A 14,183-nucleotide genomic window follows, 5' to 3' on the forward strand; every position below is an offset into this window, starting at 1 on the left:
AAGGACTAGAGTTGGTGAAAATAAGCCAGCCAGCAATTCCCAATTACAAATTGATACTTGAGTATTACAACTGAAGGGTTTCCAATTAATCAACTCCCAAACCAAGTTGAAATATCTACTCCACTAACATGAATGCTATTTTCACAAACATGTAAAGGGAGTAAATAAAAGACATGGTAATTATAATAAATTAATAAATTCAAAATTGGCAATGACGATTAATTAAAAAGGGATTAAACAAGCAATAGAATTAAATATAAAAATAATTCATTGTATTGATAAATTCAAAAGTAACAAAATCCAAACATGAATTCAAGTAACTAAATGAAAAAACAAAGGAGTAGAAGTAATAGAAAAGCAAACTATGACGATAATAACTCCACTTGAAGGTAGTAATAGCTCTCTCCAAATCCAACATGAAGATGAACTAAGAATGCTAAGAACCCTAGGCGAAGTAGTGTTTCTCTCTCTAGAATTCAAAACTAAAAACTAAAACAAAGTGAAAATGAAAATGTGTTCAGTCTCAACTACACCCCTGTCTCTAGTCTGCGTTTTTGGGCTTGAAACTGGGTCCAAATAAGCCCAAAAATTGCCCCCAGCGAGTTCTGATAAGTGCACTGTCACGCATACGCGTCGCTGAACTCCTGCGCTGGTCACGCGTACGTGTTGCTGTGAGATGCTCAATTTCACGCGCACGCATCACCCATGCGTGCGCATCGCTCCTCGCTTCTCAGCTCCTTAGTTTCTTGTGTTTCTTCCACTTTGACATGCTTCCTCTTCATCCTTTAAGCCATTCATGCCCTGTAAACCTGAAAACACTTAACAAACATATCACAGCATCGAATGGTACAAAGGAGAATTAAAAATTAATAATTTTAAGGGTTAGGAAGCATATTTTCAATCATAGCACAAAAATTAGAAAGGAAATGAAAAACATGCAATTTACATGAATAAGTGTGAGAGAAGTTGACAAAACTCACTCAGTTTAGTCCAAAATATATCATAAAATAGTGGTGTATCAAGAAGCAGTCACAGAAGCAGAAAAAGCAGAAATAGAAACTCAAATAGAAGCTCAAGCAGAAGCAGAAAGCAGAGGCCAAAGCAAGGAGCAAAAGCCGAAGCAAGAAGAAGAAACAGATGCAGAAGAAGAAGCAGATGCAGAAGTCGAATAAGAAGAAGAAGCAGAAGAAGAAGCAGATTCAGAAGAAGAAGCAGATGCAGAAGCCGAAGTAGAACCATCGGCGCTTCCCTGACGGCAGCTCGTGGGCGAATCGGCGGCGACGGCTCAACAGTGTGGTCTCCCGATGACGACGCGACGGCGGCGGCGAGCCCTAGCAGTGCCGGCGCATCTCCCTTCCCTCTTCTCTTCTCCCCCGTCGCAGCCCCTCTCTCCTTTCTTCTTTCTTTCGGCGACGGCGACGGCAGCTCCAAGCTTCGCCGGCGCTGTCCCCCATCCCCCCTCCCCCCTCCCCCTTCCCCCCATCCCCCCTCTTCCTTTCCCCTTTCCCTCCCCTCCCCTTTCGTGTACCCTTTTCCTTTTCCCCTTCCCAACGCGTTCTTTTCTTTTATTTTTTTTAAATTTTATAATTTTTTTATTAAACTAGGGGTAGTTTAGGAATAAAATTAAAAATTTTATTAAAAAAGACAATTTTAATTAATACGAAAAAATGTTAAGCATGATTCTAAATAAAAAATTACGTTGGGACAGTTTCGATCCTGACCCTCAACATTAGGGACCAAAACAATACTTATCCCTAAAACTTATTACTAAAATATCACTATTTTTAAATTATTTACTCATATGACACTTTGTCATGATAACAACTATTTTTTGTGTGTGATGATTGAGAGATGCTAAATTAGTATACACTTCTTGTGAAACTGCCAAACCAACTAGCGCATCTAGTATTAAACATGTTCAGGTCGATACTCTAGTTGGTTTAGCTATTTTATTGAGAAGGCGAATACCAATTTAACGCATTTAGTCAGCGCATGAAAAAAAACTAGTAGTCATCATATAAAAACAGTAATATTTGAATAAACAATTTGAAAAAAAATTGCATTTTGATAATAAATTTTAGAAAGACAACAGGTTGATAAAAGAACCGAGGTCCTTATCATTATGGAAAAAAAGTTATCTTTGTATTTATATATTTATCCTTATGTCAAAAAATTTATCTTTGTGTTTATATATTTATATAGGTAATAAGAGAAGGTATTTTTTTTTTCAGTACTTTTTTTTATATATATAAAACCATTAATAGTATATCTTGTAATAACTCCTTAATTATGAATTACGAAAATTGAAGGATCTCACAGCAAATTTTTGAAAACCATCTAAAATTCGTAATATTATAGATGCAATCCCATATAGAAGACGCAGAAAAGCATCTGGGAATGCCAATAATCTTTGCAGAATTCGATGTATCATCAAAGGACCATATGGCTACAATGCAACATATAGAGACAACCTTATAACAAGTGTGTACAAAAAAATCTTAAACTCCATAAAGAAAGGAGGAAGTGGTGGCGGAACACTCTTGTAAGAAGAAAGTCATTTATGATCCTGATGATGAATTCTAGATTCTGATCCATGTATTAATACTAGTTTTAAGACCCGTGCCGGGTACAGGGACATAAAAGAAATGGCTACTGAGCATAAAGAACAATGTTCAGTTGCTGCAATATTCAACAATAGCATATTCATAAGAATTAACATAAGTATTAGGGATACGGAATGCAAATAACATCTTGAGAAGATGAGCAAAGAGCCACACAACAAACATACCATTCAAGGTAGAATGAAAGGTAGTAAGCCGGTAAAAACCTCTCTATAGACAACATTAATAGTATGATTTGAGACTGTGCCGTTAGAGCCAACAGATAATATCTTCAGTCCATAATGCATACTGACCTGAGAGAGTGTAACATAAAGCTGACCATGAGTGAAAACAGGTCTTGGAAGATACACGCCAATAGTTGACAGTGTTTGTCCTTGGGACTTGTTTATGGTCATTGCAAAGCAAAGCGCAACCGGAAATTGTCGTCGAGTAAACCTGATTGATAATGTCTCATTATTAGGGGCCATGTTCATCTTGGGAATAAAGACAACCTCACCAGTATTACGACCTGCTAATATGACACACTCAATGAAATGGTCGCCGAGACGTCTAACTTGCATTCGCGTACCGTTGCATAGTCCATTGGATTGGTCAATATTGCGAAGAAGCATCACAGGAACACCAATTTTAAGAACTAACATGTGTTGGGGAATTCCAGAACAATTCAATGCATTCAACGACTCTATGCTCATTGTATATAATTCAGATTCCAAGTGACCATCTTCATTAAGTAGTGTATCAGAGCTCAAGTAAACTCTCTCCTTGCCAGGGATCAAAGACATCACATGATTGTTAACTTCAGTAATAACATCAAGTGTTGGTGCTAATATACTGCTGCCCTTAAAATAATCCACGCTAGAAGAATGGAGTAAAATGTCAGGATAAACAAACAACACCAAATCACGCAGACACAGAGACTCAATATCCAGTAGCAAGTTGTTGGGTATTCTAATAACTGATTCGCCATCGGTACTGTCTCCGAGTAACCCGTCACCTATTTGAAGCAGCCAGTCAACAAATTCCTCTAACTGTACATTGTGGATATCTTGCGAACCATGACCCAGCCTCATGTTTTCAGTCAATTACAACACTTGGCAACATTGCCACAGGTTTGAAGCATTAATACACGAATAAACAATCTCCTCCCAGGAACCACGAGGAATCACAGACAATATCTGACGAAAATTATCTCCTAGAACAACAGTTTTTCCACCGAATGAAGCATTAGGATTATATCCATGATCAAAACAAAGAACATCCTTAAGGCACTTGTCGAGCGCTTCAAAGTAAAATTTATTTAACATTGGTGCTTCATCCCATATAATTAATTTTGCAGATGAAATAAGATGCGCGAGGGGTGTGCCTTGCCTTATATTACAAATGGAGTATTGGTTAACACTGAGTGGAACCTTAAAGCGTGAATAAGCAATTCGCCCATTAGGCAACAACAGCGCTGCAATGCCACTGGATGCCACGTTGAGAACAATATGACCCTTCGACCTTATTGAAGCAGACAATGCATTTCATAGAAAAGTCTTCCCAGTTCTACCATATCCACAAACAAAGAAAAAACCACTAGTGCCACGACTGACTGCATTGGCTATTGTGTCGAATGCAACACGCTGGTCTCGATTCAAGCAGGAAACCAAATCGACAGAAATACTTTCCAACTCTGTCTTATCAAAATTGAGCTCATCAAAGAAGACTGTGTCGGGAGGGTCAGTCGAATCTACCGAATCAGGAAATGGCATGTCAGTAAATTCTTTTAGGGTCCTACCGTTCGGCTGCAGAAGTTTTTCAATTTTGGCAAGCGTGGTAGACTTAATCTCATCGATGGAACGCTGGAAACCTAAAAACAAAATAGAAGAGAGTTACATCGCAAACTATTTTGCCATGGTGATAAAGGAAAAATAATAAATGCATAACACACAGCAGGAGAATGAAAAAAGGGAAGTTTTTAAATTGCTTGGTATGATTTTGGCGAGATAGCAACATAATAGTAAAAAAAATGCAAAGTTTACCCAAGTTGTGTCTTCCGTAAAGCATCGAGCTGTTTGCACAATGTTGCCAACATTGTTCCCACACCATGTCGGGATGGACCATGTTATTTGACATCAAAAGCATTGTAAACAACCTCCTGATATAATTCGGTGAAGCCCACGCATTGGCTTCATTAATTGCATCAATAAATTCCCTATCGTCTTGTAACAACCCTAGAGCATAACAGGCTTCTTTGAATGTATATTCACAATGCCACCAACAGAATGGACATCAACAAATGTCTGGCACCCTTTCTGATAGTTCAATAACAAACAAAGGTAGTACTCCTCTCCATGCGAGTGAGGAATATGTGTGAGGCGACCAATCACATGCCCTTGCTTTCGCTGCTTCCACATATGCCCCTGCTTATCCCAAACAAAAAACGATGGCATCTCCGCGTAGGTAAGTGTACAGGCCATATCAAAATCCTTGTTAGCCTTAAACCAGCCGATAAACATACCATCCTTTGAGACTGCAGTCTCGATTACATTCTCAATAAGCTGATGATCTTCGTACAAAATATTCTGTTCATTCGGCAAGTGGAATGGAAGGCGGATGACGTTAGGCTCTTTGAACTGAATCTTAAACTTGAATAGCCGCCAGGATTCCTCACAAGCAGATATATATCGGCAATCATAGTAGTTTTGGATTTAATCCACAGTGACAACCGAATCAGCTGAATCATGTGGTCGGAAAAATGAAGCTGTGACACGGTCATTACCTTTGTGGACGTACTTAAACAAATACTTAATAGCAGATGTCTGGCAAGTGTACTCGACATTTATGTGACATCCATACTTAAGAAGCAACGTTGCATTGTATGGGACAATAGTCAACATTTCTCTTGCTTGTTGAACAACCATTATCCGACCGTTTATACTTGGGAAAACCTGCACTGTCTATGGTTGTTTTCTCACGGAATGCCACTGGATAGAACTTGGAACACTTCCTGTTAACCATACACGGGCTACTCGTGTTTAAAACCCCACAGGGTCCATGAACCATGAACTTCTGGACTAACCTATGTAGCTTAGGTTACGTGTGTTTGTTGGGTATCTCAGCTAAGATATGATGGTCAATATCATCGGATGATCTAGGCTTCTCGTCTGGCTAAATAAACAATAAAATGTGACAGTGGGGACGGCCACGCTTCTGGAATTCAACTGTGTAAACAACTAAGACAAAGAAAATGGAAAAAAGAATAGAATATGTTAGGAGACAAATAACAACTAACGGAAAAAGGACTAATCTGTTAGCGTGAACTTGAAGACAGTGAATGAAAAACCTTACTTCCTTTAGGCTTTCCAAATATAGACCCATCCTTTAAGCCTTTTAGTAAGGCGTCTAACTTGATCTTGAAAACCCTAGATATGATATCTGGCCTGTCACTTGGCTTTAATGAATAGTTGGCAACGCAATCTTTAATCTCGTTTCAGTCTGGGTTACATGTGATAGTAATAAAATAGCTAGGATAACTGGCATACCTGCAAATAGCAAATGCATCTTTGCAATTGTTGTACATGTACCGGGGATCACCGACAAAGGACTACGGCAGGATAACTCGTTTGCCAGTTCTGGCAGCTTGTGTCTCACCATGAATCAGGCACTCATGACGCCCCTGCAGTTGATGGGAGCGAAACTTGTTCTGGTGGAACCTGTGTTTGTCTTTCAGCTTCTACCATAGTGTAACTATCAACCAAAAAATGTTGGAACAAACATCTTGACTTGAGAAGAACTCGCGACTCCTGTTCCCTCATTTGGATTCGAAAAGACAGAAACTCCCTCATGTTAATCGTTTCTCGCTTATGTAAATATTGCTTAGATCTTTCTTCAAATATTAAGATGTCACTCCGAAAACCATCTTCTCCGTATGGAAATAGCAAGGGGTACTACAGGGCAAGGTACTGGGGATGATTAACGTCTATGCATTTCAACTGATTTGAACGCGTCTGAATGATAACGTCCCTCGCAAGGTTTTCCGTATCAAAATCACCTACAATAAGAGCTGCAACTTCAGACGTTGATGGTAGATTATATCTCCTACCATCTGTATTCCTCTTCTTAATAAGACGAAGCTGTAACGGAGTGGTTGAATCTTCAGCGAACCTTTGCTTAGCATATCGAAAAGACTTAGCAAGAGAATTATGGGAATCAAGCATGTTGCTGAGGTCGGCCACAATTGTCTGATCAATAAGATTGTGTTGATAAGACTGGCTACAATAAACAAAAAATGAAAGACATAATGATAACTCAAGGTCACACCCGAATAAATAATATGATACACATATTAAAATATCAACGGTTCAGCAATTCGCAATAATGGTCAATGAAAACTACTCACCCAATTGCGTCAATCCTATTCTGGACTTCATTTTCCGTATCATGAAAATAGAGCTGTGCAAACTTGGGCTTGCTAGACTGTTGTGGCATCAAACTTCTAATAGAATGGTAATTTTGGCCACTAATAACAAACATCGGGGGAGCAGATCCCTTGTTAGGTGTGTACTGAATCTTCCCAGCCATAGATGTGAAGGAAAAAATACCATTGAAGGCCCTGATATGTTTCTGATAATGCAGAGCTCGTTCATCATCAACATCCAACAACACCCTCAACAATGGAGGCGGAACCGGCAACAAAGGGAGGGTGACCTTCCCACTCATACAACAAATAGCAAATAATATAGTGTTATTGGCTCCACCTTTCACAAGGCGCTCGTGCATCCACATGTTCGCCCCGCAAAAAACACAGCTTTGCGTGGGTAGCCCAATTGACCAAACGTCTAGTGAACATAAGAAATAAATCAAAATCAAGTGATGCAGGTGTGCAAGAATCGGTCAAAGTATCAAGAAACTCATAATCATAGTCATTGAGAATAAGACCTGGTTCAATAGCAGATGAATCAGAAGCTTGAACTTGGACATCGCTGGCCTCAGGCATGTGAGAATTTGTGAACTGGGACAAAAGGGAATAGCCAACATGCCTGCGTATTTGATCAGAACCAGTTATCAATTGCCTGAGTCAAAACAATTAAAAGAATGTGGGTTAGTGAGTGGAACAATCTGATTCAAGAGCTATGCTCAACCGTGGCTGCCGTTTAGGCTCGCCGAACGGTCTCATACTAATGATGAGCGAAAGCGCACCAGCTAATGCGGAGAAATAATTTCATTGCAGGATAATTGCACGCGTTAGAGTTTCAAGAGAAACGGCTAATTCAGGCATTACTTACGTGGTACGTGTTATGGAACGCTTCTATCTGTCCCCAAACCTAGAAACGTTGCATGAGGGCGAACCTACAGGGAAAACAGGGTGTTATCGGCGGACGGAGAAGCCAATACCATGTTGTGGGGTGGGATAAAAAAAAGGAAAAGAATATAAAAAACGAAACGAAGCAGCACGAGTGATCACAACAACTAAGAGATATCAGCGGTGACTAACGCACGTGGGGGGAATATCCTAACGTTACGTGGAGAGCCAATGAACCAAAGAATAAATTAACAAAGAGAACCAACTTCGAATAACAAAGCAAAGCTAACCTTGCACTACAACAACCGTGGCGGGTGATTTTTCCGGCACACCCATAGTGGTCTGGGGGGACTCATATATCTGTTTGTTAGGATCAGCTGCAACAACAAAAAACATAGTTGAAAGTTTATAAATCATAGATAAACAAATCAGGAAACCAACGACCTTAGGTGCACGCAACATTCCCAACATAAGTTCACATGTTTCTTCGTATGAAGAGAGTGGATCATACACAAAATGAAAGATAGCAAAGAAAAAATGATGACGAACATCGAGCAAATTAAACAATGGATAACCATGAACAAACCATTCTCGGGGAAGGATGGACTCATCAACACGTTTACTCGATGCCTCTTATGACTTAACAAATTCATCCGCCGTTGCCATGCGAACTTAGCTTGGGGGTCCATGGAACCAAGCCAGGGGAAAGAAAGTGGAACCCTTTGGCAAAAGGCTAGATGTGGGGAAGAATTTTGAGATAGGTGTTCAAAATGATTTCAGATAATTGCAAAATTGGACACAGCTTGGGAAGCCAGGAACGACAATACGCACCGCTAAAAGTCAGCAAAGAATGGCAAGCCGGGGGAAGACTGAAAGATCTGCATCAGAAAAGATGTCAAACTTGGACAATAAAACCCACCTGTGCTCAGCCGTTTGGTCAGACTTTGACCATGAAGTAATAGAAACCACTTCACAAAGGGAAAAGATCAATTTGGCATCCCGCGACTCAAACAAATTGAAAATACAATGAGGCCAAGCCATATTCAACCGATCACCTCGAAATGGCAAAAAAGAAAAAAACAAAGGACGAAGTTAGCTGATAGGGGAAAATTGTAATAGCAAAAAGAAACTTATTTGTAACATAAAAAGGAGTACTGGAGCATGGATGCATGAAACCCGTTAAACAAAAGTTCGGTATGACTACTCAGCACATAGCTTCTATATCTAAGGGTAGCAAACAACGAAAACGAATGCTTAGTGAGTTCTGGTCTACAAACAAAGGTGTCACAAGAAAGAATTAGAGTGACTTTTTAGAGGATAGTTGTAACGTACTTTATGTTTACTTCATCTGCAAAAAGGGCCTTGTAACTTATTATGCAGAATCAAAGAAATACTGTCAAATGTGCATTATTCATATAAAACCTATGATAATAATATTTGAGAATTTTCTCAACATAAGGAGAAATCTCTTTGGTAAAAATATCATATTTTAATAGTTTGAAGTTTATTATTGCATATCAGATAATAATTTGAATCCACACTAATTTTCTCTACCTCACAGAATATGACATTCAACCGTTGAGCTAAAATTTGGAGTGTTGGAGCATGCATCCATCTTTCTAGTTTGTAGGTAGATGAGATTTTTCATTGATCTATTGTGCTTTGTTACAATTTATTAGTGCCACCATAATTGATAACAAACTGATGTGCAATCCAAAACCGAGCAGAAGGTAGGACAAAAACATACAACAGAAGAATAAAATCCACCATTGATAAGATATTTTTGCTTATAAATAAGCGGTGTTATCGTTAAATGAGTGGAAAATTAAAACCACTTGGTCTATTTTATCCCACCTCAACATCTTGAATTCTTGATAAACCTCTAAGGTGTAAGCATAGAATCTACGTAGACCATATAATAAAAATGGGCTTTCTATTTAAAGAGAAATCTTTTGGCATTAATGAGAAAATGTAACTACTAATAAATATTGTGTGTCTTCACAGAGTAAAGAGGATCTCGCAAATTCTATTGCGACGTGTGCGTATGAAGTACATGAGGCTTATTCAAATTTAATAGTTCGAATCATGTGACATTATGGTCGGATGGGAGTCTGTTTAACTGATTTACTTTTTTATGTAGCAGCAAGGAAATCTAAAACTTCTTGTCGTAGGCAACTCTGGCATGTGTTCTGCTGGTTGGTTATTGACTGTGTTTAACTAATGTTTATGATGTTTTGAAGGATAGTAGAAGAAAATTATGCATTCAACTAATGTGTAAGAAGTCCCGGGAAACACATTGCAAGGAACCGCTTGGTGATAAATCTATCATCATGCACAGCACAGATACATCAACGTGGGAAAGCGTGAGATGTAACTGAAATGGCTTGCCCTTGATGTTGTGATGACGAAACTCCAGAACACAAAACACTATCAATAGTAATTAGAACACTAAACACTATTAATAGATTGAGATATTGAGATATATATATAAAATAGATATTAAGATATATAATCCTTTTATACTTGTATATTATATAGAGGGAACATAATTTTCTAATTAATTATTCAGTTCATCAGTTAGTTAATATAAATATCCTTAATCGTCCAAATAGTACATATATATATATATATATATATATATATATATATATATATATATATATATATATATATATATATATACACATTATCTTACTAATTGCTTATACGGTTGCATATATTTGTATTTAATGTTACTATAATTAATAAATAATTCATTGTACCCTATACTTCATTAGTTTGCTTATAAGTTGTATAATTTTTTTTGCTCTTACTAATGGCTTCCATGAAAGCGAGAATATTGACAAAAACAACAATGTTAACCATATCCGTTATATTTTGGTTACCAAATGCAGAAGTGACATAGCATATGAAAGAGAACACAATACCACATAGAAGTATGAATTGACCATCCTATAAACTAAGGGTGGTATCAATATGTGGCATCTCAATCCAGACTAGACCAATAGCCCAATCAAGATCGGCCAGTATATCTAACCTTATGACCGGTCAAACTAATTAATGACGACGAACATGAGATGATGCAAGCAGCATCTTTAGGTGAGATACACATCGCTGATGTGAACATGAAAAAATTAATGACAATTTTAAATGTAACATTAGGAAGGCTAACCAAGCATAACAGTAAAGTTCATAAAACAAAAGATGCAGAGCGCTTTATTTAACACCGAGCAGTTTGGCTGGCTTTATTTTTAATGATTGCTCTGGCATGAAGGGATGACCGGCTCAGATATCCTCGGCAACATGATCATTGGCATTCCCTGGCATGCTGGTGCACGAAATTGTGATGTCCAGGCTCAAACTATTCCTGGCACGTGAGCAACTTGGTTTGCGTAATCGTGATTACACATTCATAATCTGTCACAACTTCGATACAACTAACCAGCAAGTGCACTGGGTCGTCCAAGTAATACCTTACGTGAGTAAGGGTCGAATCCCACGGAGATTGTTGGTATGAAGCAAGCTATGGTCACCTTGTAAACCTCAGTCAGGTGGATATAAAATAATTATGGAGTTTTCGAATAATAAATAATAGAATAGGGATAGAGGTACTTATGTAAATCATTGGTAGGAATTTCAGATAAGCGAATGGAGATGCTTTTCGTTCCTCTGAACCTCTGCTTTCCTGCTATCTTCATCCAATCAGTCTTACTCCTTTCCATGGCTGGCTTTATGTGATACATCACCACTGTCAATGGCTACTTTCGGTCATCTCTCGGGAAAATGATCCAATGCCTTGTCACGGCACGGCTAATCGTCTGGAGGCATTACCCTTGCCAATGGCTTCATCTTATCCTCTCAGTGAATAATATGCTCACGCACCCTGTCACGGCACGGCTATTCATCTGTCGGTTCTTGATCATGCTGGAATAGGATTTACTATCCTTTTGCGTTTGTCACTAATGCCCTGCAATCGCGAGTTAGGAGCTCGTCACAGTCATCCAATCATTGAATCCTACTCGGAATACCACAGACAAGGTTTAGACTTTCCGGATTCTCTTGAATGCCGCCATCATTCTAGCGTACGCCACGAAGATTCCGGTTAGGAGATCTAAGAGATATTCATTCTAGCTTATTTCATGTAGAACGGGAGTGTTTGTCAAGCACGCGTTTATAAAGGAGAAGGATGATGAGCGTCACACATAATCATCACCTTCATCACGTTCTTGGGTGCGAATGGATATCTTGGAAGTGAAATAAGATGAATTGAATAGAAAACAGTAGTACTTTGCATTAATCTTTGAGGAACAGCAGAGCTCCACACCTTAATCTATGGAGCGTAGAAACTCTACTGTTAAAAATACATAAGTGAAGGTCCAGGCATGGCCGAGATGGCTAGCCCTCAAACGTGATCTAAGATAGCATACAACTGATCAAAGATCAAAAGCTGATCCAAGATGCCTAATACAATAGTAAAAGGTCCTATTTATAATAAACTAGCTACTAGGGTTTACATGAGTAAGTATTTGATGCATAAATCCACTTCCTGGGCCCACTTGGTGTGTGTTTGGGCTGAGCTTGAGTGTTGTACGTGTAGAGGTCCTTCTTGGAGTTGAACGCCAGTATTTGTGCCAGTTTGGGCGTTCAACTCTGGTTTTGGCTCCTTTTCTGGCGCTGGACGCCAGATTTGGGTAGAAGGCTGGCGTTGAACGCCAGTTTATGTCGTCTATTCTTGGCCAAAGTATGGACTATTATATATTGCTGGAAATCCCTAGATGTCTACTTTCCAACGCAATTGGAAGCACGCCATTTCGAGTTCTGTAGCTCCAGAAAATCCACTTTGAGTGCAGGGAGGTCAGAATCCAACAGCATCAGCAGTCATTCTTCAACCTCTGAATCTGATTTCTGCTCAAGTCCCTCAATTTCAGCCAGAAAATACCTGAAATCACAGAAAAACACATAAACTCATAGTAAAGTCCAGAAATGTGAATTTAACATAAAAACTAATAAAAACATCCCTAAAAGTAACTAGATCCTACTAAAAACATACTAAAAACAATGCCAAAAAGCGTATAAATTATCCGCTCATCACAACACCAAACTTAAATTGTTGCTTGTTCCCAAGCAACTGAAAATCAAATAGGATAAAAAGAAGAGAATATACTATAAATTCCAAACTATCAATGAAACATAGCTCCAATCATATGAGCGGGACTTATAGCTTTTTGCCTCTTGAATAGTTTTGGCATCTCACTTTATCCATTGAGGTTCAGAATGATTGGCATCTATAGGAACTTTAGATTTCGAATAGTGTTATTGACTCTCCTAGTTCAGTATGATGATTCTTGAACACAGCTTCTTTATGAGTCTTGGCCGTGGCCCTAAGTACTTTGTTTTCCAGTATTACCACCGGATACATAAATGCCACAGACACATAATTGGGTGAACCTTTTCAGATTGTGACTCAGCTTTGCTAAAGTCCCCAATTAGAGGTGTCCAGGGTTCTTAAGCACACTCTTTTTTTTTTTGCTTTGGACCTTGACTTTAACTGCTCAGTCTCAAGTTTTCACTTGACACCTACACGCCACAAGCACATGGTTAGGGACAGCTTGGTTTAGCCGCTTAGACCAGGATTTTATTCCTTTAGGCCCTCCTATCCACTGATGCTCAAAGCCTTGGGATCCTTTTTATTTGCCCTTGCCTTTTGGTTTTAAGGGTTATTGGCTTTTTCTGCTTGCTTTTTCTTTTTCTTTCTATTTTTTTTCTATTTTTTTTCGCCCCTTTTTTTTTTCTTTTTTTTTTTCTGCAAGCTTTGTTCTTTGCTGCTTTTTCTTGCTTCAAGAATCATTTTTATGATTTTTCAGATTATCAAATAACATATCTCCTAGTCATCATTCTTTCAAGAGCCAACATATTTAACATTCTTGAACAACAACTTCAAAAGACATATGCACTGTTCAAGCATACATTCAGAAAACAAGAAGCATTGTCACCACATCAATATAATTAAGCTAAGTTCAAGGATAAATTCGAAACTCATGTACTTCTTGTTCTTTTGAATTAAAACATTTTTCATTTAAGAGAGGTGATGGATTCATAGGACATTCATAACTTTAAGACATAGTTACTAACTACTAATGATCATGTAATGAAGACACAAACATAGATAAGCACATAACATAGAAAACGAAAAACAGAGGAAACAAGAACAAGGAATGAATCCACCTTAGTGATGGTGGCGTTTCCTTCTTGAGGAACCAATGATGTCCTTGAGCTCT

General features: G+C 38.5%; 3 protein-coding genes across 8 annotated transcripts; all 3 read right to left on the reverse strand.

Annotated features, from left to right (window-relative positions):
* Positions 1–250: 250 nt before the first annotated feature.
* On the reverse strand, positions 251–9,149 carry LOC112785245 (uncharacterized). 6 transcript variants are annotated; one of them, XR_011878943.1, is made up of 7 exons: positions 8,492–9,149; positions 8,196–8,282; positions 7,889–7,952; positions 7,542–7,675; positions 7,003–7,441; positions 6,146–6,875; positions 251–809 (listed from the first exon to the last, which is right to left on the reverse strand). XR_011878943.1 is itself a non-coding variant. In XM_072230229.1 (7 exons), exon 7 carries the CDS (start codon positions 3,689–3,691, stop codon positions 2,792–2,794), a length of 900 nt encoding a protein of 299 aa, XP_072086330.1. In that variant the 5' UTR covers positions 3,692–5,836; positions 5,952–6,875; positions 7,003–7,441; positions 7,542–7,675; positions 7,889–7,952; positions 8,196–8,282; positions 8,492–9,125; the 3' UTR covers positions 2,487–2,791. The 6 variants fall into 6 exon arrangements, 4 of the variants coding, with proteins under 4 accessions (XP_072086330.1, XP_025684485.2, XP_072086331.1 ...); XR_011878942.1 differs by lacking the exon at positions 251–809 and adding an exon at positions 2,487–3,056 and having other exon boundaries at positions 3,130–6,875; XM_072230229.1 differs by lacking the exon at positions 251–809 and adding an exon at positions 2,487–5,836 and having other exon boundaries at positions 5,952–6,875; positions 8,492–9,125.
* On the reverse strand, positions 3,704–4,724 carry LOC140183007 (uncharacterized). Its single transcript, XM_072230999.1, has 3 exons — positions 4,643–4,724; positions 4,214–4,470; positions 3,704–4,114 (listed from the first exon to the last, which is right to left on the reverse strand). The coding sequence occupies exons 1-3, from the start codon at positions 4,722–4,724 to the stop codon at positions 3,704–3,706; spliced, it is 750 nt and encodes a 249-aa protein (XP_072087100.1).
* Positions 4,835–5,524, reverse strand: LOC140183008 (uncharacterized). The gene is made up of 2 exons (XM_072231000.1): positions 5,330–5,524; positions 4,835–5,248 (listed from the first exon to the last, which is right to left on the reverse strand). The coding sequence occupies exons 1-2, from the start codon at positions 5,522–5,524 to the stop codon at positions 4,835–4,837; spliced, it is 609 nt and encodes a 202-aa protein (XP_072087101.1).
* Positions 9,150–14,183: the final 5,034 nt, after the last annotated feature.

Source organism: Arachis hypogaea, chromosome 20, assembly GCF_003086295.3.
Source record: "Arachis hypogaea cultivar Tifrunner chromosome 20, arahy.Tifrunner.gnm2.J5K5, whole genome shotgun sequence".
In the NCBI taxonomy this organism is placed as follows: Eukaryota; Viridiplantae; Streptophyta; class Magnoliopsida; order Fabales; family Fabaceae; genus Arachis; species Arachis hypogaea.